The sequence below is a fragment of the Pteropus medius genome, unplaced genomic scaffold (assembly GCF_902729225.1).
Source record: "Pteropus medius unplaced genomic scaffold, Ma_sr-lr_union100, whole genome shotgun sequence".
Lineage (NCBI taxonomy): Eukaryota > Metazoa > Chordata > Mammalia > Chiroptera > Pteropodidae > Pteropus > Pteropus medius.
Genome location: NW_024340696.1, coordinates 8,595,863 through 8,618,953, shown reverse-complemented (window position 1 = coordinate 8,618,953; position 23,091 = coordinate 8,595,863). Strand labels below are relative to the sequence as shown.

The window sequence follows — 23,091 nt, the reverse complement described above, 5'->3', positions numbered from 1 at the left end:
ATCCTTTAAGGCCTGGTCCAGATGTTAACTTCTTTCAAGATACTCCACTTTCTATTCCTCCAGCAGAAATGAGCCTACCATTCTTTAAATACCTATAGTATTACTATTTAATCATCCATATGGAGCTTAATACGAAACCGTGTGTGTGTGTGTGTGTGTGTGTGTGTGTGTGTGTGTGTATTATTGTCTCTACTGTTGTGAGTTTCTTTAGAGCAGGAAAAATATTTTGTAATGCCCTGCACAGTCTAGGGCCTTGAATATCAGAACTGGAGCTCAACCACAATTAATAGGATTAAATTAAATGGGGTTGAGTACTACTCTTTCAAAAGAGACCTTCTCAATCAGAGACATAACATTCTAGGGAACTTATTTTGGATAAGTGTATTGGGGAAGGTTAACTTTCAGAGTATAAGTTAAAAACGCACACTTCTCCTCATGGTATAGGTGGATCCCAATGTTGTCCTTCATGCCTCTGTTTCCACGGAAAAGCGGAGTTCTTCAAGTAGTGAAGTGAACCACAGAAGTCAGATGGTGCCGTCGACCCTGTGGCCTGCAGCCAGTGTGTGGCTGATCACGAAGGTACCCAAAAGTGACTGCTCTCCCTGAGTGACTTTCCGGGTTTGCTGGCTCACCATGCTGCTCCAGCCCCCGTACCCTCATCCCCACCAGCATGCAAGTGAAAGTGGGATAAATTGTTGGCTGTTAAAATGCTACTTTTCTGTACTTGTTTTGTCTGGTGCAGAGGACTTCCGTAGATCCCGTGTGAGCATTCAGTTCACTTTTAGGTGTGCTGATTAGTTCATAAACTCAACAGAGAGCTTATGGATAGTCCACAGAGTCACCGTTTTCATGAGATTTATCTGGATGTCATTTGCTTCCACTCCTCATCTTCATTGTTATGCTTCTTGGAGCCTGATAGGTTAGCACCGTTATAATAATGGAATATAGTCTTTGTAAGAAGTTTTAGAAGAAAAACCCTGAGTATAAAATGTGAACAATGCCTAACACATTTATACCTGTGAATTGTCACTGTTTAATTTTTTACTTTGTTCTTCTACTGTTGGAACTGACTTAAATTGAGAACAGATAATTGCCCGCCCCTTCCCTCTTACTGTTAAAATATGTTTTGGAATTGCCACTGAATATTTACGTTTGGAAAGATGGTGCAGCTTGTATCCACCCTTCTCGTGTCTCCCTTTGCCCTATAGACCATTTTTGTTTCTTCTTAGCACTTACATGGGTTACAGAGTCACCCAGGCAAGTTTGCTGCTACTTTGTTTGTTTTTCTGGGTTTTTTTTGGGGGCGGGGGGTGGGGAGATGAAGAGGTTTGAAACTATTCTCAAGTTAAATTTTAAATTGCCCTTAATAGTTATTTTTGATTCTCTGAAAGTTAAAAACAAATATATAGAGTAATTAAGACACAAAGATACTAAGATATAGTATTCATTTTATATAACAAGGCAGAATGAAGTTAGATGAAATATTTCTTAAATCTTCTTCCAATGTGGAGACTGTTAAGTACTAGCCCTTTCTAATTTTTTTTTGTTTCTGATTTAATAACTATATGTCATTTTGTTAAACGTCTGCTATATGTTAGGCATGTACACATTTATTATCTCATTTAATCTTATTAAAATTGTGCAGATTTTCATTATATAGCCAAAAAAACTGCATCTAGTAAGTGGTAGAAAAAGGATTCTTAGTATGACTTCAAAACATGTACCTTTTCACTGTAATATTAAACACTGCTCTGTATTTGACCAACTTATGAGCATGATGGAAAACTTTTAATCTTAGCACTGCCACTGCACACTGTGTGACCTCGGGTAAGTAACATACTGTATCTGGGCCTTAGCCTTTCCGTCTACAGAGTTGCACCAGTAGATATGGAAGGCTCTTTCCTAGCTCTCATATTCTGTAATTGTGTGGTTTCTGTTTCTAGAATTTTATGAGATAAAACAACCTGTACTTGTCTCAAATTTCTTCAAACATAATTGAAATGCTTACTGAAAAGAGTGTGGATTTTGGAGTTAGATAGATCAGAGTTAGACCCTTTTGTGTGATCTTAGGAAAGTTACTTAGCTGCATCGAGCCACTGTATCCTTAGCTATATAATGAAGTTAATCATACCTGTCTTGCACAGTTACTGTGGAGATTAAATGAGAAAGCATGTGTGAAGTTCAAGTATAGTATCTGGTATACAGAAAGTGCTTAATGAATGATGATTCTTCTTCTCACCTCAAGCAGTTTCCTTTCTGTAAGAGAAGCAGGATCAAATGAAGATTCTGTTCAGTGCTTATTGGAACCAAAACTAAAAAATAAAACAACACTTTTCTTAAGTCATCGTATATTTCTTTCCTACACAAAAACACGAGAAATCAAAGTTACATGCTAAAAACAAACCAATTGTTGAAAATCTTTTTAGATTGAACACTCCATTTTTTCAAGATAAATCTTTTTATTTGTTAAGGTAGAGAATTTTGCATGCCATGAATTCTCAATATGTCTAAATAAATTCTTCAGTGATTGTCACTTATTTAAAAGTTTTTTATTCACTAAGTAAAAAAAAGTTACATGACCGTTCAAACAATATTCCAAATTAATTTCCTTATTAGAGAATCCTAACATTAAAAACGAAAGCGACTCACAAACTACCTTAAAATGTTTAACCCATGGTATTTAGACCCAGGGTAAAACTTTAAATTGGTATGAAGGTTATAGATTTGTTTCAATCTTTTCAGTTCACTGCACTTTTTTTCTGTGCATACATATTTTTCTAGTAAGCTCTGTAGTTATAACTATAACAAGTGACACGTGATGGACCCCAAATCGTTGCACTGTGAAATATGCACAGAAAAAAAGGACAAATGAAGATATCAAGGTCTGTTTTCTTTTGCACTGAACTATAAAATGCCACCCTTGTCGGACAGAGAAGATCACTGGTTCTGAGCAGGGCTCACTGACTGCTAAGTTGTGGGTAGTGTTTCAGTTTCGGCAACTGTTAATATCCAGGGTTATCCAGGCATAATGACCTCACTATTTGTGACACATTGTTGGATTTTCTGGTTCTTTTAACTTATTTAGACCTTTCTCCTCTCTCTATTCATTGGAAGACTGGAATGATCCTGAGCCGAGCAATCACTCAGGGCTGCCTAGCTATTGGTCATTCCATCAGAATCGAGGCCACTGAGGGAACATCACTAGAAGGATATAAATTAATCCTACAGAAAAGGTAATGCTTATGAGCTATTTAGCTCAAAACAATAAATGTTAATTTTAAGATTTCTGAGGAGTCAAATCATGATGCGTCTTGGCTTAGATGGAATATTCATTAGGCATTTAAATTTGTGTTCATAATATCAATATTAATTTTCCTAATCTAAAATAAGCTTGAAAATATATCCCACTCAGTTTGATAGTGTTTCTTAGATATGTTAAAAAGTGAATTGTGGGCCTCCAGCATGTACCTATGTTGCAGAGAAGTTGCTGCTTTACTCTATTATTATTGGAACTCATTTCTTTGTATCTATTTTGATTATGAATTTAAAAAATGTCATGTTCTGTGTGTATTCCTAGCTTTTTCTCCATCTTTTAAATATAAAATGTTAAACTGGCTTGTAAGAAACTGAAAGTACGAATTGATGCTAGCTTATAAGGCACTGAAAGTGTCCTTCCTGTTGATTTCTTCTGACTGGGAGGATTATAAAATTAAAATTTAAAAATAAATGTTAAAATTTAGCTATGAAGAAGAAAGTTGATTTATATTCAGCAGTCTGGACATATTGTTTTCTAGATGTTTTCTTTTTTCTTGCTCATTTATCTTCTGATTTCACCTGTGTTGACAAAAAATAAGTCCTGTTGAACTTCAGGACTTAGCTATTACTCAACTACTTCTGACTGGATAGGCAGTTAGGATGTGCTTAGGGCTGAAACCAGAACTAGGGTACTTAGGCACCAGAGAAACTAGCCCAGCAGCTAGTGCAGAAGAGAAGATTTCTATGTAAATACCTATATAAGGAAAGAAGAAAGATACCAAATCAGTGACCTTAGATTCCATTTTAAGAAAGTAGAGCAAGAAGAAAAAAAATCAAAGTGAAGAGAAGAAAGGGAATAATAGAAGAGTGGAAATAATGAAATGGAAAACAGGAAAATAGAGAAAACCAATGAAGTTAAAAGGTAGTTTTTTTAAAAGATAAAAAACTGATAAACCTCTAGTCACGCTGTTCAGAAAATAAAGGAAAAGGACACAAATTAGCAGTATTAGGAAAGAGAGAGGTGATATCACACAGTTACTAAAGGGATGCTAAGTGAATATTTTGAATACCTGTGTGCCAATAAATTTGTCAACTTACATATTAAAGACCAATTCCTTAAAAGGCACAAACTACCAATGTCTATGAAGAAGAAATAGGTAACCTGAATAGTCCTATATCTCTTAAAGGAATGGATTGTTTAGTTAATCTTCCCCACGACAAAAACTGCAGGCCCAGATGGTTTGACCAGCTTCACTGAAGAATTCTACCAAACATTTTAGCAAAAAATAATACCAATCCTACACAGTCTCATCCAGAAAATATTATAAGAGAGAATACTACTGCTCAACTCATTCTATGAGGCCAGCATTACTCTGATAAAAACAAAAGACATTACAAGAAAATGATAGACCAGTCTTCCTCATGAACATAAATGCAAAAAAATTAAGAAAATTTTAGCAAATTGAATAAAACAATTATTTTTAAAAAGGTGCTATATCATTGACCAAGTGAGGTTTATTCCAAGGAAAGCAAAGTTGGTTTAACATTTGAAAATCAATCATGTAAATCATCATGTTGTCAGACTAAAAAGGAAAAAATTACATGAATATCTAAATAGGTATAGAAAAATCTTTTAACAAAAGTCAACACATTCATCCCTAATGAAAACTCTCGAAAGTTGAATAGAAAGGAACTGTGTCAACATGACCAAGGATGTCTATGAAAAACCTACAGCTAACACACTTAATGGTAAAAGACTGAATGCTTTCTCCCTGAGATAAGGAACAAGGCAAGGCTGTCCACTCTGCCTATTGCTATTCAGCATTGCATGGAAATGTTTAACCATTGTAAGAAGAAAAGGAAAAGAAATAAAACGCATCTAGATAGGAATTGAAGAAGTAAACCCGTCTGTATTTTGGAATGACATTTTCTATGTGGAAAATACTATAAAATCTACGAAAAGTTCTAAATAGAACTAATAAATGAGTTTAACGAGTTTGAAGGCTCAAGATCAATAGATAATATTGGTTATATTGCTATATACTAGGAACGAATGATTGGAAATTAAAATTTAAAAATAACATCAAAAATATTATATGCTTAAGAATAAATCAGACAAAATATGTTGCAAGACTGCAAAACGTTGCCGAGTGAAATTTAAGAAGACCGAATAAATGCAGGTATATAGTATGTGTCATGGATTGAAAGAGTCAATATTGTTGTGATGTTCATTCTCCTCAAATTGATCTCTAGATTTAATGCAATTTCAATCAAAAGCCCGGTAGATTTCTTTTACAGAAATTATCAAGCTGATTGTAAAATTCATGTAGAAATTCAAAGGACCTAAAATAGTCAAAACAATTTTGAAAAAGAACAAGGCCAGAAGGCCTATTTTACCTGAAAAGACTTATTATAAAACCGCAGTGATCAGAATGGCATGCTCTTGGCACTGAAGTAGACAATTAGATCAATGGAACAGAATAGAGCATCTAGAAATAGACCTATACATACGTGGTGAATTGATTTTTAACAAAAGTGCAAGGAAAATTCAGTGGAGAAAGCATTTTTTTTTAAAACAAATGGTGATGGAATGATTGGATATTCATGTGCAAAAAAAGAACTTTGATTTATACCTCATACCATAAAGAGTAATTAACTCAAAATGATTCATAGACCTAAATATAAAACCTAAAACTTTAAATATTTTAAGTGAAAACAGGAGAAAATATTTATGATCTTGTATTAAGTAAAACTTTCTTAGACATGATTCACAAAAATATAAATTGACCAATTGAACTTAATTAAAATTAAGAAATTCTGCTCTTTGAAAGACATTGCCAAGAGAAAGATAAGACAAGCTACACACAAGGAGAAAATATTTGTAAATAACATATGTTTACAAAATTCACACATACAACTCAAGAAAACATGGCAGATAAATTATTTGAAAAGATACTTTGACAGGAAAGTATGCAGTTGGCATATGAAAAGATGCTCAACATCATTAATCGTTAAGGGGATGCAAAATAAACCCCTAATGAAGTACCACTGCGTATGTAGTAGAATGGCTAATGTTTAAGACTGACCATGCCCAAATGTTGATGAGGATGTGCAGCAAGTGGAACTCTCACGTGTAGTTGGTAGAAATATAAAATGGTTCAGTCCCTTTGGAAAACGGTTGTTACTTTTCTAAAATATAAGCATGTATCTACCTTATTTCCTAGCCATTACACTCCTAGAAATTTACTCAAGAGAAATGAAAGCATATGTCCTTACAAAGACTTGAACGCAAATATTCATAGCAACTTTATTTCTAAAGACCAAAGTAAAACCTGGAAACAACGCAAATGCCCATCCATAGGTGAATAGGTAAATATAATATCTCTAGATAAAATATTACTCAGAAATAAAAGGAATAAACTCTTGATACATGCATGCAACAATGTGGATAAATCTTAAAGTAATTATATTTAGGGAAAGTTGCAAAACCAAAAAGAGCATATATTCTTTGATTCCATTTATATGACTTTAAAAAATGCTAACTAATCTAGAAAGCAGATCAGGGTTTAGAAAGGTGGGATAAAAAGGAAGGATTGCAAAGGGGTACAAAGAAACTTTGGGTGTAATTTTCTGAGTGTAATGGATATGGATATGTTCATTATCTTGATTGTTGTGATGCTTTAGCAGGAATATACGTTTCAAAACTTATCAAATTTTATACTTTAAATATATGCCTGTCAATTGTATAGTATTTTATAATGTTGTATGTCAACTATTTCTCAATAAAGCTGTTTTTAAAAGGTATAAAAAACAAACTAAGAAAATAAAACAAACAAAAAATAAGAACGATGGGTAAAGAATGACTAAATAGTTACCTTAGAGGGGAATGGTGAGGGAAGGCCACTGTCAGTGAGAGACTTGGTCAACAGGCCAGGTCAAAATGGCACGTGTTTGGAAAGGTTTTATATATCGCTTGATGAATATGCTCTTCATGCCCAGGGCTCTCCCTGGGGCCAAATGGATACTAAACTAGTGTCGATGTGGTCTTAGCTCACTGAAGTTTACTTCCTACCCTGGCCAGGATTGTCACAGAATTGAATTGGGTGGGACTGAAGCCACAAACTCTATGTCCTTGTTGCCTATAGAAACTAAAGCTTGGGCAAGGAAAGAGATGATAATTTAGAAAATAAAAATGTGGTTTTACTTGAAAAATCTTTGTTTACAAGAAAGGATGTGGTTTACTTTAGAAAATAAGAGGGAGAGGGAGAGATGGGCAGGAGAAAGGGAGGATCCCTATGCAAATGAGGATCATTTGCCTTTATATTGATGAAACTTGCCCTTATTTGGGAAACAAAATCTACTGCAAGATTCAGGAGTAATAGCAGAAAATCTAGAAAACTGAAGATTCTCATTAAATGCAAAGCTACATTTTGTTTTTCAGAAAGCAGTAAGGACCAAGACTTTTAGAACTTACCTAACCTCTGGGTATATACTTTCAAATATATTTATCTTTTCCAAGCAACTGAAGTGCCTGTATAACTTTTTTTTTAAATATCCCTATCTCATTGTAAATAGTAATAAATATCCTCATATGACAGCAACTTCTGGAGACAAACATTTTTTCTCTTCTCCTAAGTAGTATAATGTAATTTTAACAATGCTATGAATCAAGATATAGCCTTTTATATGCTAAAAGTAATAGAACTAGCACTTAAAGCAGCAACCTGACAACTTGCAAAATAATATTGTAAACATATCATGCCTCATTAGTTCATTTATGTCTCATTTGGTGTCACTCATCTTATTCTTATTCAATATAGCAAGCACTTGCACATATTTGTCTTTTTATATTTTTTCTGTGATCTGACTATGAGTGGATGAAAAGCAAGACAACAATGTCATTACCAAGCGATTTGAAAATTATAGAATAATTATAAAAATCATAAACTCCAAAATCAAAGGTACTTTTTAAAAAATTTTTATTTTATTAGTTTCAGGTGTACAGTACATTGGTTAGACATTTATATAGTTTATGAAATGATCTCCCTAATTTCTCTGTCTCTCCTCTGGCTCTCCACCTAGCCATTACATTAATACTAACTGCATTCACTATGCCGTGCTCCCCATCCCCGTGACCATCTATCAACTACTAATTTGTACTTTGCAAAAGATATTTTGGAAGTCTTAAGGACAAACCAATTGAGACAAAATTCTTTTTTAGGCTACCATTTAATCTTGATTTTGCTTCATTTTTAAAGAATGTGAATATGTAGGATCCAGTCTTTTATAAACTAATTAAAGTCACACACACACACACACACACACACACACACACACATCCACATACAGAGGTTAAATTAGACTAAATACTGGAAACATATAGCTTTTGTTTGGCCTTCACATCATTAAATTTTTAAAATTAGTTGTGAGCCTATAGAAATGGGGAGATTTCACACACACAAAAATATATATTTCTGTTTTTGGTTTTTTTTTTCTTGAAAAATATCAGAAGAATGGGCAGCACTGAACTTTCATTCTCTCATGACACCAGTCATGTGGGACGGATTCTCCCTTTAGATGGAACATGTACCTCCAGTTGGCTCTATTCTCCACCATTCTCAGTAGCAGTTCTCACACTAGCTCTTGGTTGCTTTATTCATTTCTGCTACCTGTCTGGTAATATTTACTGTTATGGTTTTTTGCATCTACTTTTTTTTTTTTTTGCCACTTACGTCTTGCTGGAAATGGAGTGAGCCAACATTAATTTAGACTAGGTTAAACAAACACTGCTTTAAGGACATCATTAAATACAATTAACAAGTGTATCTGTGTAATGCTAGATGCAGAAATGGAAAGATAGACAAGTAAACAGACAGCACATTACCAGGTTGTCAGAGAGACTGAAAATTATTTTCTTGGTAAGTCTAAAAGTTTAGGGGAGGCTAAGAGATTAAAACAGAGTGACAGACTCCAGTGAGTACACAGTATAGAAGGAATTGTTTGCTGGGCATTGGACTTTTAAGTAATATTCAAACATATAGATAACACCATTGAAAATGTCGACATCTAAAAGAAAATTGCCCATGTGTAATTTTACAGTATGTGGATTGATGGATGAAGCTTCTTATCTCTACTCTTGCTGTGTTAAGAATCATGGAGGAGAAATCTCTTTCCCCCTTTTTCTATGGATTCTACTTTTGGTCCGGTAGCATCAGAAGACACCAGAGCCATTTGAAGCTGTCTAGGAAAATAGATTTGTCATTGTGAAGCACAGTGAAGGTCCTCCTTTCAGTCAACTTGGAAATGATGAACATTAGCCTGTGAAATTTTCTCCAAACTGAACTGTGGCCATGGGATGTCTTCCTTCTGATAAATGGAGTATTTCAAAGCATTATTATAATTCTAAATTTTAGTTCTGGACCTTAAGACAAAAATTTTTTATAAAACTTTCTTTTTTTCTTTTATTAATTACAATATAAAAAGATCTCTAGAAAGACTGCCATGACTCCCCACCAATACCTCTCTCACTCTACCCAGTGCTGAAATTGAGCAACAATTATATTTATCTAAAGCCTGAGAATGGGATTCTTTGCTTAGGTATTAGTCATAACTTAAATGATGTTTTAAAAAAAAATCTTACATAAGTATTAGAACTCTTCATCTTTTCTCACATATCTGCTCCCCTCTCCTCCGTTCTAATTTCACTTTCTTTTAATAGTGTTTCTCTTTTTTTTAAATCCAAATTTGACATCTGAGAATTAACTGCCTACTCTCTCTAACCTCCACCCTATTTATTCAATCACCAAATCAGTTCTCCTTTTACAATGCTTTTCTTCCCCCACCTGCTCTCATCACTCTAGCAGTGCTTCCCAAATTGGGTCCATAGTTCTACACATCCAAACTCTCCAGAGTTCTTATAATTGAAATCACTTATAATACCTAATAATGTAGATTTCTTAGAAGTCCAGACCTTCAGAATCAAAATCTGAGGAAAGGGGCCTAGAGACATTCGTTATTATCAAGCACTCGTTTCAACATGGCTAAGAATTCTTCACATTTTCTTCTGTAAACTGGACGTGGATGAGAGGCTAATGCTCACAGAACCAGTTTTGGGCTGCTGCCTTTATATGTTCTTTCTGGATCAGAGAGCACCTTACTTTAGAATAGAGCATTACCTGACACCTCTGATTCTCAACCATTGATGTTTCTGTCAAAACTCAGAGGCAGTAGGAAAAGTCTTGTTTAACATCCCATCACACTTAATTTAATTCATTTCCCTTACTTTTGTAAGGTTCTAAATATTAATGAATAGATGAGTAGTTAATTTAGGCATGATTAACTTCATCACATTTTAGTTTTTCCTTTCTTACTCAGACTTAGCTCAGAAATTTTGATATTTCTTAATAAAATTTTTTCGTCTTTTCAGAAACAGGTACCCGAGGTTTCTAATTTTCCATGGTATCATTTTGCAACCCATTTTCTTAATCCTTATACTCAATTAAACCCCTTTCTTTCTGTCTCACTAGGATCTTTGAGACAGAAATTTCTCAAAGATCTATTTTCTATAATATTTATTTTCAAATTTCTATAATATTTCTATATTAAATTCTATATTAAATTTCTATAATATTTATTTTCAAATTCTTAATCACCATTACCGTTGGTAATACACCCATCCACTCTCCCCGCACCCACACCCACACACATCCCCCCGCCCCGCCACCATCACACACTCCCCGACAGTACTTTGGACATCAAAGAAATTGGTTGTCTCAGGGAAGGCTTTGGCTCCTGAGGTAGCAGTGATGGTAGAATCCTCCTGCCAGGCGATATGGAAAATATTGCTTTTATTTGAAACCTACAAAACGTTTCAGTGTGGAAGAAAGTTGTCAATCTCTAAATTACATTTTCATTACAGACATAAAGAAGATGATTCTCAGAAGTGGGTGTTTGGAACTGACGGCTGCATTTATTCTAAAGTAAGGACTTCATAAAGCCACAGCTTTTATTCCTGAGTTTTTCTGTTTCTAGATTTGTATAAAATACACTGTCTATTGTTGAGAGTAAGAAATGCTTTTTCTGCATAAATGATTTTACTCTGTGCCCAGAAGTTTAGAATTTAACTTAATACTTTCCTTTGAGGTTTTGTTTGACTAAAACACAAGTTCTCCAAAGCCAAAAATAATTTTCTCTAATATATTGCTATGAAACAATCCAGCATTTTGGGGCATCAGTTTTCTTTCTTTTTTTTTTTATTTTAAATTTATTTTTTTTCCTTGAGATATAGTTAACATATAATATTGTATAAGTTTAAAGTATACAATGTATTGATTTGTTACATGTATATATTGCAATATGATTACCACCATAGCATTAGATAATACCTCTAGCACGTAATGATTATTCCTTTTTTTGTAGTAAGATTAAGGTCTACTCTCTTAACAACTTTGAAGTTTATAATACATTATTGTTGATGTATTGTTGATTATAATCACTGTGCTGTGCATTAGATCTCTAGAACTCATTTATCTACTAGTTGCAAATTTGTATCCTTAACATCTCCACAATTGCCCTACCTCCCTGGTAACCACTATTCTCTGTTTCAATGAGTTTAGTTTTTTTAGATTCCACATATAAGTGATATTATGTAGTATTTGTCTTTCTCTGTCTGACTTATCTCACATAGCATAATGCCTTCAAGGTATTTCCCTGCTGTTAAAAGTGGCAGGCCTTCTTTCTCATGGCTGAATAAAATTCTGTTGTGTGTGTATATATAAATATAAATAAAATGTATACCACGTCTTCTTTATCCATTCACCCATTGCTGAACCCTTAGGTACATAGATTGTTTCTGTATCTTGGCTGTTGTAAATAATGCTGCAACAAACATGGGAATACAGATATCTTTTCAATATCCATATCGGTTTTCTTATTCATTAAAATGAGGAAATTGGCACTTTGGAGAGCTGGCGATATCTACTAAAGTTGAGCATGTCTCTGCGGTCCAGCAATTCCCTTTCTCGTTTAATGCTAAACAGAAGTACTTGGATATCTTAAGAAAAAGATATTTACTAAAATGTTCATAGTAAGCACTAATTGCAGTAGCCTCAGTGGAGGATAACTCATATGCTTATCAGCAGTAGAATGGATAAATAAATTGTGGTATATATATTCCATGGAATATAGCAGAGTTGGATAACTTCTATAAAGGGCCAAATACTAAATATTCGGGGCTTTGTGAGCTATACAGTTGCTATTCCAGTGTCTCAGCCCTGCCTTTGTGGCATAAAAGCAGCCACAGACAATGTGTAAATGAATGGTGTGGCTGTGTTTCAATAAGACTTTTTTCTCAGAAACCGTGGTTGGTCAGATTTGGCTCACGGGCCATAGTTTTTTGACCTTGGAGTATAGCAACAGCCAATGGACAAACTACAATTACCATAACAATGTATACGAATATCACAAATATAATGGTGAACAAAAGAAAGCAGATGCAGGAGAATACACACTATATGATTGCAGTTACTTAAACTTTAATGCCAGACAAAACCACAAATCTATTGTGTTAGAAGTCAGGAGAGTGGATATAGTTGAAGGAGGTCGGTGACTGAAAGGTGGCATGAGGCGCACTGCAAGTGTATCGTGAGGTGCTCTTTTTTTTGACCTGGATGGTTAGTTAAACAGGCATTCACTATGCGAAATGGATTGCATGGTTGCATTTATGATTTATGTACTCTTCTGAATGCGTATTATGCTTATATAAGAAATGGCTTTAGTAAATTGAGGATATTGGCCTCGAATTCTCAAGATTTCCTTCCTGTTCTATGATTTCAAGTCTAAATGAAATGTTAATCAACCATTGGTACTTAAGAAATGCAAAAATTAGATTAATCACATGGTATCTGTCAGTGTTTGCCTCAGAATTCTACCGTCATGATTTCAGAACTGCTACGTTACTTAGATGAATGAAACTGTACATACACGGGGTATTAATTTTTTAGAGCTGTTGTAACAAAGTATAAACTGAGTGCCTCAAAACAACAGAAATTTATTCTCTCACTGTTCTGGAGGTTAGGAGTCTGAAATCCAGGTGTTGGCAATGCAGTGCTCCATTTGAAGGATCCTTCCTTTCCTCTTCCGTCCTCTGGTAGTCCGGGCCTTCCTTGATTTGTGGCAGTGTGACTCTAATCTCTGCTTCCATCTTCACACGGCTGTCTTTCTCTGTGTCTGAGTCTTTACCTGGCACTCTCTGTGTGTGTGTCTGTGTCCAAATTTCCCTCTTCTAATAAGCACTCTAGTCATCTTGGATTAGGGCCTACCCTACTGATCTAATATTAATTTGATTTTATATCTACAGAGACTTTATTTCCAAATAAGGTTGCATTCACATGTACCAGAGGTTAGGACTTCGATAGACCTTTTGGGGGCACATAATTCAACCTATAACACATAGTGTGCCAGTTAACAATATGTTAACCTCTTTTCCAGATCTACCATTCATTGCCTGGCACCTGCTTTGGGCAGCTTCACAGCACAGTACAGCCAGTGGGACATCTTCTTGTGAATGGTTTCCTTGAGCACATTTCTCGTGGGTGGCTTTTTAGTGGAGTGTTACCAACTAGGCACTTCCCTGTAGATGGCTTTCTCAGGCTCCAAAGGCAGGTTTACTGTGACTCTCACGGGTGCACTGCCTCAGGGACTTCTTCAATACCTGTGAGATGACTGTGCCCTCTTCGATGGGGTCCGGATCTCAGCCTTGGGGCATGCTTCCTCCTTGGGCATTCTATCTCAGACCTAGTGGTACTGGCTGCTCCCTCTTTCAATTCATACATTCTTTAGTGTTCTCTTTAATTCTTATTAGCTAATTTCCTATCACTCTAATCCTCTTTTACTAATTTTTTGTATTAAACTTTTCCTGTTCAAATTACTATGTGGTTTCTATCTTTTTATTTGACCTCGACTGATAAACTTAGTACCTTTATTTCTCTAGTGTTCTAGAAGTAAATATTTCAGCTGTTATTCCATGACAGTGTGCTCCATTTTAGAAACTTAGAGAGTTTGATGCAATTTAAATATTAAAATTAATATAATAGCATTTCCTTGAGTAGTTATTTGTTGGCACACTGGCTAAAATCCCACCCCCATTCGCTAATTTGACTTGGACTATACACATTTACCTCTGCTCTTATGCAGGGAATTTGACATAACCATCAAATGTCAAAGCATTTTAAAATTTTCATTTTTCTAACTTCATTCGGAGATTCACCCCAGCTTTCCTTTTATCCTATTTCTGACTCCACTATATTCCTGAGGCTCTAGGTTGGTATGCTGGCAATCACAGAAAGACTAAAGCTTGTACATCTTGGTAAAAATAAAAAGTAGAATTTTGAGACAGTACCAAAATACTCTTCCAGCTCTAGCCTGTACCTGCACACGAGGGCTTCATTCTGAGGCATATCTGAACAGAGCTGACTCGCATAACTCAAGAACGTAATTTTGTTTTATATAAGTATCATCCTTTCTGCCAACAGACATGGAGGAGCAGGACCAAGGTTTAAGTGTATTTTCTTTTTTTTCTCTCCCAAAATTCGAGTACCTCAACTTCCACACCTACTCTGATGTCCTTTTTACCTCTCCTTATCTCACAATTTATAATGTTCTAATTCCTAACAGTAGTATTGATAGCTAGCAAATAAAGCATACTTTTGTATTTTAGACATTTTACTTTTAAGAGAATTTTGATTCTAAAAATTTTAATATTGCATTTCCAAAATCATTGATTTTTTAAAAAAATTACAATTATTCTAGATTCACAGAGCAAAACTATTTTTTAATGAGGCATTTCATTCTTATAGAGGTTTAGAAATTTTAATTAGATCTAAATTTAGTCATATCCAAAACTATATCCATCTAGTTAAGGCTAAAATGGAGGATAATTTGATAATTATTTGCAGCTGGATCATAAATGGAGCTCATTCTATTCATTAAAAAAAAGAATTACTGCTTTAGGATATTAATAACTAATCTTGGCTCCACCACTTATTAGCTGTGTGGCCTTAGGCAAGTCATTTAACCTTTCCAAGCTTCATATTCTTTGTCTGCAAAATAGAGATATTAATACCAGCATTTTGAGTATTCGGCACAGATTCTGGCCTATTGATAGACTCTGGCATATCAATTCTAGCTAATTGATAATTTGTAGCTATTAATGATAATAATAATGAACAAATTTAAATACAGTATTTCATTTTGTTATTGTTTTTACTTCAGTAAGTTTTTTTACTTTTGTTTGCTTGTTTTTAAAGTTAACCATCCCTCTATTTGCAAAAAGAAAAAGATTACTTCCTTTATACAAACCACTAGTTTCAGCTAAATTAAAGATTTAAATTAGAACATGGAACCATAAAATACCTAGATTTCTAGAAAGCATGGATGAAAGCATCTAACCCACAGGAATAGTGAGTAGATGTCTTTATGAACATATAAATAAAGATAGAATCCATCAAGGAAAAACTAATGGCTTTGAGTATATGAAAAAATTTTAAAACTTCTAAATCTAAAATAACATAAGAAAAAGTAAGTAGAGAGATATGGAAAATAAAGAAAATTTCGCAACATAAATGTCAGAAAATGGAATAATACTCTTAATATGTAATGCTCCTGATATAGCAATTATAAAAAGGATAAATGCTTCAGCAGAAAAACAAGTAAAGGACATGAAAAGGAAATGCATGACAGAAGAAAAAAGAGCCAAACCAAATAAAAAAGTTCAACCTTACTAAAATTTAAATAAATGTAAAATGACGATAGTTTTTCTCCCTGTTAAATATGGAAAATTAGGAATATCCAATGTTGATAATGATCGTGGAAAACAAACATACTCATTTCCTTTTTTTTAATATTTTATTTGTATTAGTTATTTATTGCTGTGTAACAAATTACCCCCATACATAGTAACTTAAACCAACAAACATTTATTATCTCCCAGTTTCTGTGGGCCAGGAATCTGGGAGTGGTTTAGCTGGGTGTTCTAACTCAAGGGTCTCTCAGGAGGCTGCATTCAAGGTCTCAATGGGGGCAGCAGTCATTTGAGGATTGAGTAGGCTGGAAGATCTGCCTCTATGCACACTGACATCGCTTTTGTTCATACAATTCACCCATTTGAAGTGTGCCATTTGGTATTTTTCAGCATATTCACAGAGTTGTGTGTCCATCACCACGATCTAATTTTAGAACATCTTTGTTCTCCTTAAAAGGTACCTTGTACTTCAGACCTACTCCCTCATTCTTTCTACCCTCTCACTCAAGCCCCACGTGTCTCTATAGATTTACCTATGCTGGACATTTAATATAAATGGAATCACACAGTATGTGGTCTTTTATAACTGATTTCTTCTACTTAGCATAATGTTGTCCAAATTCATCCATGTTGTAGCATGCATTAGTAATTTATTTCTTTTTATTGCCAAAAATATTTCATTACATGGAAATATCACCTTTTATTCATCTATTTATCAGTTAATGGACATTTAAACAGTTAATTTCTTTTGTTTCCACTATTTGGCTATTGTACATAATGCTATGAACATTTTTATAGAAGTTTGTTGGTGGATGTTTATTTTCATTTCTTGCTGGTATATAACTAGGAGTAGATTTCATGGGTAATATGATAACTCCATATTTAATATTTTGAGGACTGGCCAAACTGTTTTCCAATGCAGTTACATCATTTTGTAGTTTTACCATCAATGTATGAAGGTTCCAACTTCTTTGCATCCTCCTTGACTTGTTATTCTCTGTCTTTTGATTACAACCATCCTAGAGTGTGGGGAGTGGTACTCATTGAGATTTTGTTTTGTATTTCCCTAATGATTAGTGATGTTGGGCATCTTTTCATGTGTTTATTGGCCATTTGTATGCCTTTTTTTGGAGAAATATCTTCTACTCAGATTTTTTGCTCATTTTTAAATTAAGTTATTTGTCTTTTTATTATTGAGTTGTAACAGTTTCCTACATGTTTGGATACACTTCCCTTATCAGACATATGATTTGCAAGTATTTTCTCCCATTCTGTGGGTTGTCTTTTCATTTTCTTGGTGACAGTGTTTGCAGCACAAAACTTTTAACTTTCGTTGTAGTATAATTTATCTATTCTTTTTGTCACTTCTACTTTTACATTTTTTTAATAGACTTTATTTTTTAGAGCAGTTTATTTTAATAGAGCAGTTTAAGGTTCACAGCAAAATTGAGTGGAAAGTGCAGAGAGCTCCCATATACCTCCATGTCCCTGCACATGCACAGCCTCCCCCACTATCAATATCCCACACTACAGTGGTGCATTTTTCACAGTTGATGAACCTACATTGACACATCATCACCCAAGGTCCAGACTTTACAGTAGGGCTCACTCTTGGTATTGTATATTCAATGGGTTTAGATAAATGTATAATGATATGCATCCAACATTATAGTATCATACAGAATAGTTTCACTGCCCCCCATATCCTCTGTGTTCTACCTATTCATCCCTCCCTTCCTCCTAACCCCTGGCAACCACTGATATTTTTAAAACTGTGTCCACAGTTTTGCCTTTTCCAGAATTTTATGTAGTTGGCATCATACAATATATAGCCTTTTAAGGTTGGCTTTCATTTAGTAATATCCATTTAAGGTTCTAGAGTGCCTTACATTTTTAACATGCATGTTTAGTTACACATTTTCTAACAAAGTTTAAAGTCATTCAGTATCTTTTTCCATAACAATATAAAGATCTTAGTGCCCTTTATTCACTGAATATCTCCTCATATGTTTGGTTGGAACTTTAATTCTACACCATAAAAAAAGAAAAAAGTTTATATGATACTTGAGGCAGCATATCTAAGCTTTATGGACTAGTAAACAATCTGGATGACACTGAGTAAGCTGCTTAACCTCCCCGTGTGTTTCCTCATCTTTAAAATGGACACACTAATAATACCTATTTCAAAAGGCTGTTGCAAGGATTAAAATGCAAACATATTGTCAAGTGGGAAATTACTTTGATGCAATGATAGCCTCCAAATATACTCCTACATAGGCTATCTTAAAGCTCATGGAACAGAAAGGTACACAGACCAAATTAAAATGCTCAAATCACAAATACTAAATTGATTTAAAAAACAAAGCAAAATGTATGGGAAGAGAGATGGAGTAGGTTAACACACTTAAGGTGCACATGAGTTGAAAGGCCACGTTACCTGAATATTCTCTCTGTGTTGCATCACCCTTCCCTGCTGATTATGTGGTTACAAGGACCAGAGTTGAAATTTGAGTAAGTGGACCTAATAGACAAAAGCTGCCTGAGATAGTGACACACACTTCCTCCATGAGAGAGCTGGTTGGCAAGTACACATGGCCAAAAGCTGTGGTCCCCCAATTAGCCTGATGGGCAGCTAGAGATTTTATCCAGCAGAAGATCCAAAACGAGAGGCAGCAATAGGCGGCCAATTAAAGATCTCATGATTTTTGTGTGTCTCATGTACTTCATTTCTGTTTAGTGTATCCTAAGTATTTGTGGCCATGTTTGTTATTTAGTAAATCATGACTATTACATGTCTCTCTCTTTTTTTTTTTATCCCTGTCTACGTTCATATATATGTGCTCTACTTTCTGTCTGACACTTCTCAGGTTACTAACTTATCTATGCTTAATGCAGCTAATAAATTTCATCTGTCCCATTTGTTTTCTTATCTTCCAGAGCACAACTGAATATTCTCAAACAATATAGCAACTGCACATTACATGTAAACAATGTATTTACAATAATACCTTTTGTGTAGAAATAACTTAGAAAATGCTAGCTATTATTATTAATATATAGTATGGCTTTAATATTTTAATCTTATCTCTCTAAAGGGGATGGTTAGCAATCTAGTTAAACTTGATCAGATTAAACAATTAATTAGAAATCTAATATTAAAGCTATTTGGCTTGATTTTGATCTGAAATTGATAATAATGTACAAAGTTTATTAGCCAGATCTTTTTCTTATTAATCTAATTTATCCTCCCATCATTCTAGTTGTATAGATTTTCGGCTGTTGCTTACAAGGCTGTTACAACTTTTTTTTCCATCCTACAGGCTTATCCTCAGTTTGTTCTGACCTACCTAGAGGACCTAAATGCACAAATGGATGTGACCCAGACAGAGTATCACATTCACAATGGAGCCTGGACCACAGCTCATCAGGAACATGGCAGCAGCTTAGCAGAAGAGGTCAGTGTAGTGAGCCAGAGGCAAGACAAAAATAGATCTCTAAAATGTTTTTTGAAAAGAGAAAAATGTTCACGTTGTTTTCAAGAGGCAAGCACAAATTCACATCTTAATGTTACTGATTGTTTAAAATCATACACATAATATAAACATCCATATGCACATTAATATTTATATAAATGTCTATATAAATTTACATAAACATGATTTTATTAAATACATGGTGATACACTATAACTCTTCTTAGGATTACCTTCTTTAGTTCTGGCCACATAAAAATGATTTATGGGCTGGTTGGAGAAGGCTGAAAGAACCATGAAAAGTGTAATGTTAAATTTTGAGTGTATATAGTTTAGATGTTTCCACTCAAAGAAAATTTGCCACATTATTCCTATATTTTACTTATTAGGTTTTACAAAAAAGTGCCAGCATCCCTGGTCTGAAGCAACCGCCAGAGCCTTCAGACGCCCATTTAATGCCAGAAGGTTCTCTTGGGGAGACAGTGGCACTGGTGAGGAAGCTGGAGGAGAAACATCCTAAGGCTTCTGCTCAGAGGTAGGGAACTGACAGAATGGAGCTTTATTGCTCAATGACATTCGATGTTTTCCTTCAGTTTCATGTAAGATTGATTTCTTGACGATTATTGAAGTATCTCAAAAGCCCTTCGGCTTTCAAGCACAGTAGTTTTTGGGTCACATTTGATCAAGAGAGGTGACATTTATGTGTATTTCATTAAAGATCGATGTATGGTATTGTTTATAAGCATACTTCGGAAGGGTTACTGTCGGGATCACACTAAAATACTCTGAAATAACATAATTAGGGTAAGGCAGTACTGAGCATATAAACAATTGTGAAAATACCAAGAGGTCTTTAAGAAGGCCACACTCATAAAAATCCTAATGTTCATGAGGAAAATATGATGTTTAGACCTGAGAATGAGTACATAACAGATGGTCTTAAGTAATGATAATTTAACAAATTGACATAATTTCTATTACTAGAATAAAACTAACATCAAGTATTTTACTAACCAATTGAAAATTATCCTTGATCTGTAAATGGAAACTATTTCTCTGATCTTTATGAAATTAGAAAACTAAAGTTTATTGTTATTATTGTCATTATTATTATTTTGTTGGGATTTGGCATTGTAAATCACAAAATGACTTTGTAAACTGCAATTTTAATATGTAATTGTTTGAAATTAACTATTGATTGGAGTACTCTTGAAGTAGTAATACAATTCTTATCATACTCATTAAAGTTCAAGAGAATTCCTAAGTTTAAATATTCTAACTGTGGATAGAAATGTCAGTTGCATGAAGAAAGAAAGAAGATGACAGATGACAACTTTTATTTTCTTTAAAAAATTTTTTTCAGCCAGCTTTATTAATATATAGTTGACATATAACATTGTGTAAGTTTGTGTGGAACATGGCAACCTTTATTTCAATTAAAACTATCTTATATTCTTAAATTATGTATTTCTGACTCAGAATTTGACAGGAAGGGAACATTTTTTTTCCTGATAATGAAACTGATTCTTCTATTTATTATCTCTTTGTTATTTAAACCTCAAATCCTTTGATTTGGTCGTTTTGAGTAAGATAGGGCATAATCAAACAAAATAACAAATTTAGTACCTTACCGTGTCATAGTTCGGGGGTGTCCTGGACCAGTATGAAAACTTCAGTTCTAGGTCTTCATTCCCTGCCACACATAAGGCTCTCAACCGCCCGATGCTCCACGATACTACCAGGCCGCTCTCCTTCCAGAGCACTAGACTGTAAGTCTGGGGAGCAGTGTTTGAAGTTTTCATGTAAAACAGGAGGTGCGAGGACACTGGGACACTGAGAACTCAAATACTGTTTCTGAGGCTGTTGCTGGATTACCTTTCCAGACTTACCTGGCAGCCACTCTACCCTTTTTGAGAGAATACTGGTGCCTGTCATTATTCTCAAGGTTCTACTCAAGGAGGCACAAGTTCCTTCTGCTTTCAGATTTCCAAAACTTGTATGGAGTTTTGATGTTTATCCCAAGGCCCTGGCCCTGGTGGGTCAGCATATGGGGATCTCTGTGATCACTTGCCTACTTCTCTCTGATTCCCTCCTTCCCCCGCCTGGAAATATTTTCTCTGAGGTTTGAGGGCATTGGATAATTTAGAGATTTGTCTTCTGTGTTCTGTTGTTCTATCTCTCTGAAGCAATGGAGTCTGGTGAGAGAAAGGCTTATAGTATTAGGAAATATGAGGCCACCACCCCCAAACAAACAAACAAACAAAAAAACAAAGTAGTTAATGTCAGGTAACAGACCACAATACTTGTTTGAGTTGTTAGAATTAAATGAGATGTCTTTAAATTTCCAGAAATGTAGTAAGCAGTCAGTAAGTAGTAGTTGTGAAAATGTTCTGAAAACAAATAGAGGTAGAAAAGAGTTTTTAATGGGAGTTGTATTTAGATCTGTAATTTTTAGTCAATAAGAATTGACTGGTAAATATATTTAGGATTTTATTTTATAAGCAATTTCCCAAGTCCCCAGGGCATTCTGCTGGGTTTGTGTCTCAGGCTACAACTCTTCTTTCTTTCTTTTTTTTTCTCTTAAAGCCACAGGGACTTATCTGCATTTTCCTCTCTGCCCTCACAATTTACGACAATAGATGTAATTTCAGTTTCTCTCCATCTCTTTCTGTTCTTTAACAAAGTTATTTCGAGGAAAGAGTAAATACTTAGAGCAATTACTTTCGTCCCATTTCAGAAGGAATTATTGGGCTAAATTAGAACATGGTACTGAATTTGGCATATTGATTACTTTGAACCTTAGGTTGTCTTGTTAGGTTTACATGCTTTTCCAATATAAGGAAATCTGTGCATTATCACAGCTTCAAGAGAGGGATTTACATTTCTTTGCTTTTATCAATGATAATTTTACAAAATAAAGAACCAAATCACTGCAAAAAATAAAAGAATAATGTGAAATGATCTGAATTGTAGAAATTGAAAAATAAATAGAATTTTAGAACATCAGGGAAAACATTAGATTATTAATAACTTATACTGAATTTGCTTGAGTGATTTATGTGCATTATTTCCCAATAAACTATGAGGCATGTAAAACAGAGGTATTAATTTCTGTTTCACTGATAAGGAAATTGAGGCACAGAGAGATTAAGTTACTTGGCTAAAGCCTTCCAGCTAGTAATTTAAGGTGAGTCTCTCTGAGCCCAAAGTCTTATTGTTCTGCCTGACCATTCATGTTCTTGTTCTTGTAATTATTCCAAATCTTCAGGTTTTTAAATAGGGCCTATTTTTTGACTGAATATCTTGGAAACACACCTAGAGGTGGACCAGTTTACAATGGGATTGATAGAAGATATATGAATATAAGCAGGTTTCAGTAGAGACTAAATAAGGGCTAGAAAACATGAAGGGAGACTGTGGACCTCTGATTTCTTGTTGAATCCAATAGTCCAGATTAACTGATTTATAGAGGCTTGCACTTGGAAATGAGAGTTTTTTAAAAACCCTCTTATAATAATGTGACTGTAACTTGTCATGATTAACCAAGGTGTTTCACACCTCTAAT

General features: G+C 34.5%; 1 protein-coding gene across 1 annotated transcript in view; it reads left to right on the top strand.

Moving 5' to 3' along the window:
- DCDC1 (doublecortin domain containing 1) overlaps positions 1-23,091 on the top strand; it is a 367,143-nt gene that overhangs the window by 201,720 nt on the left and 142,332 nt on the right. The window contains exons 15-19 of the mRNA XM_039866324.1: positions 445-579; positions 3,115-3,233; positions 11,174-11,234; positions 19,375-19,509; positions 19,916-20,061. Of these exons, the coding sequence (XP_039722258.1) occupies positions 445-579; positions 3,115-3,233; positions 11,174-11,234; positions 19,375-19,509; positions 19,916-20,061 (596 nt within the window). The remainder of the gene's footprint in view (positions 1-444; positions 580-3,114; positions 3,234-11,173; positions 11,235-19,374; positions 19,510-19,915; positions 20,062-23,091) is intronic.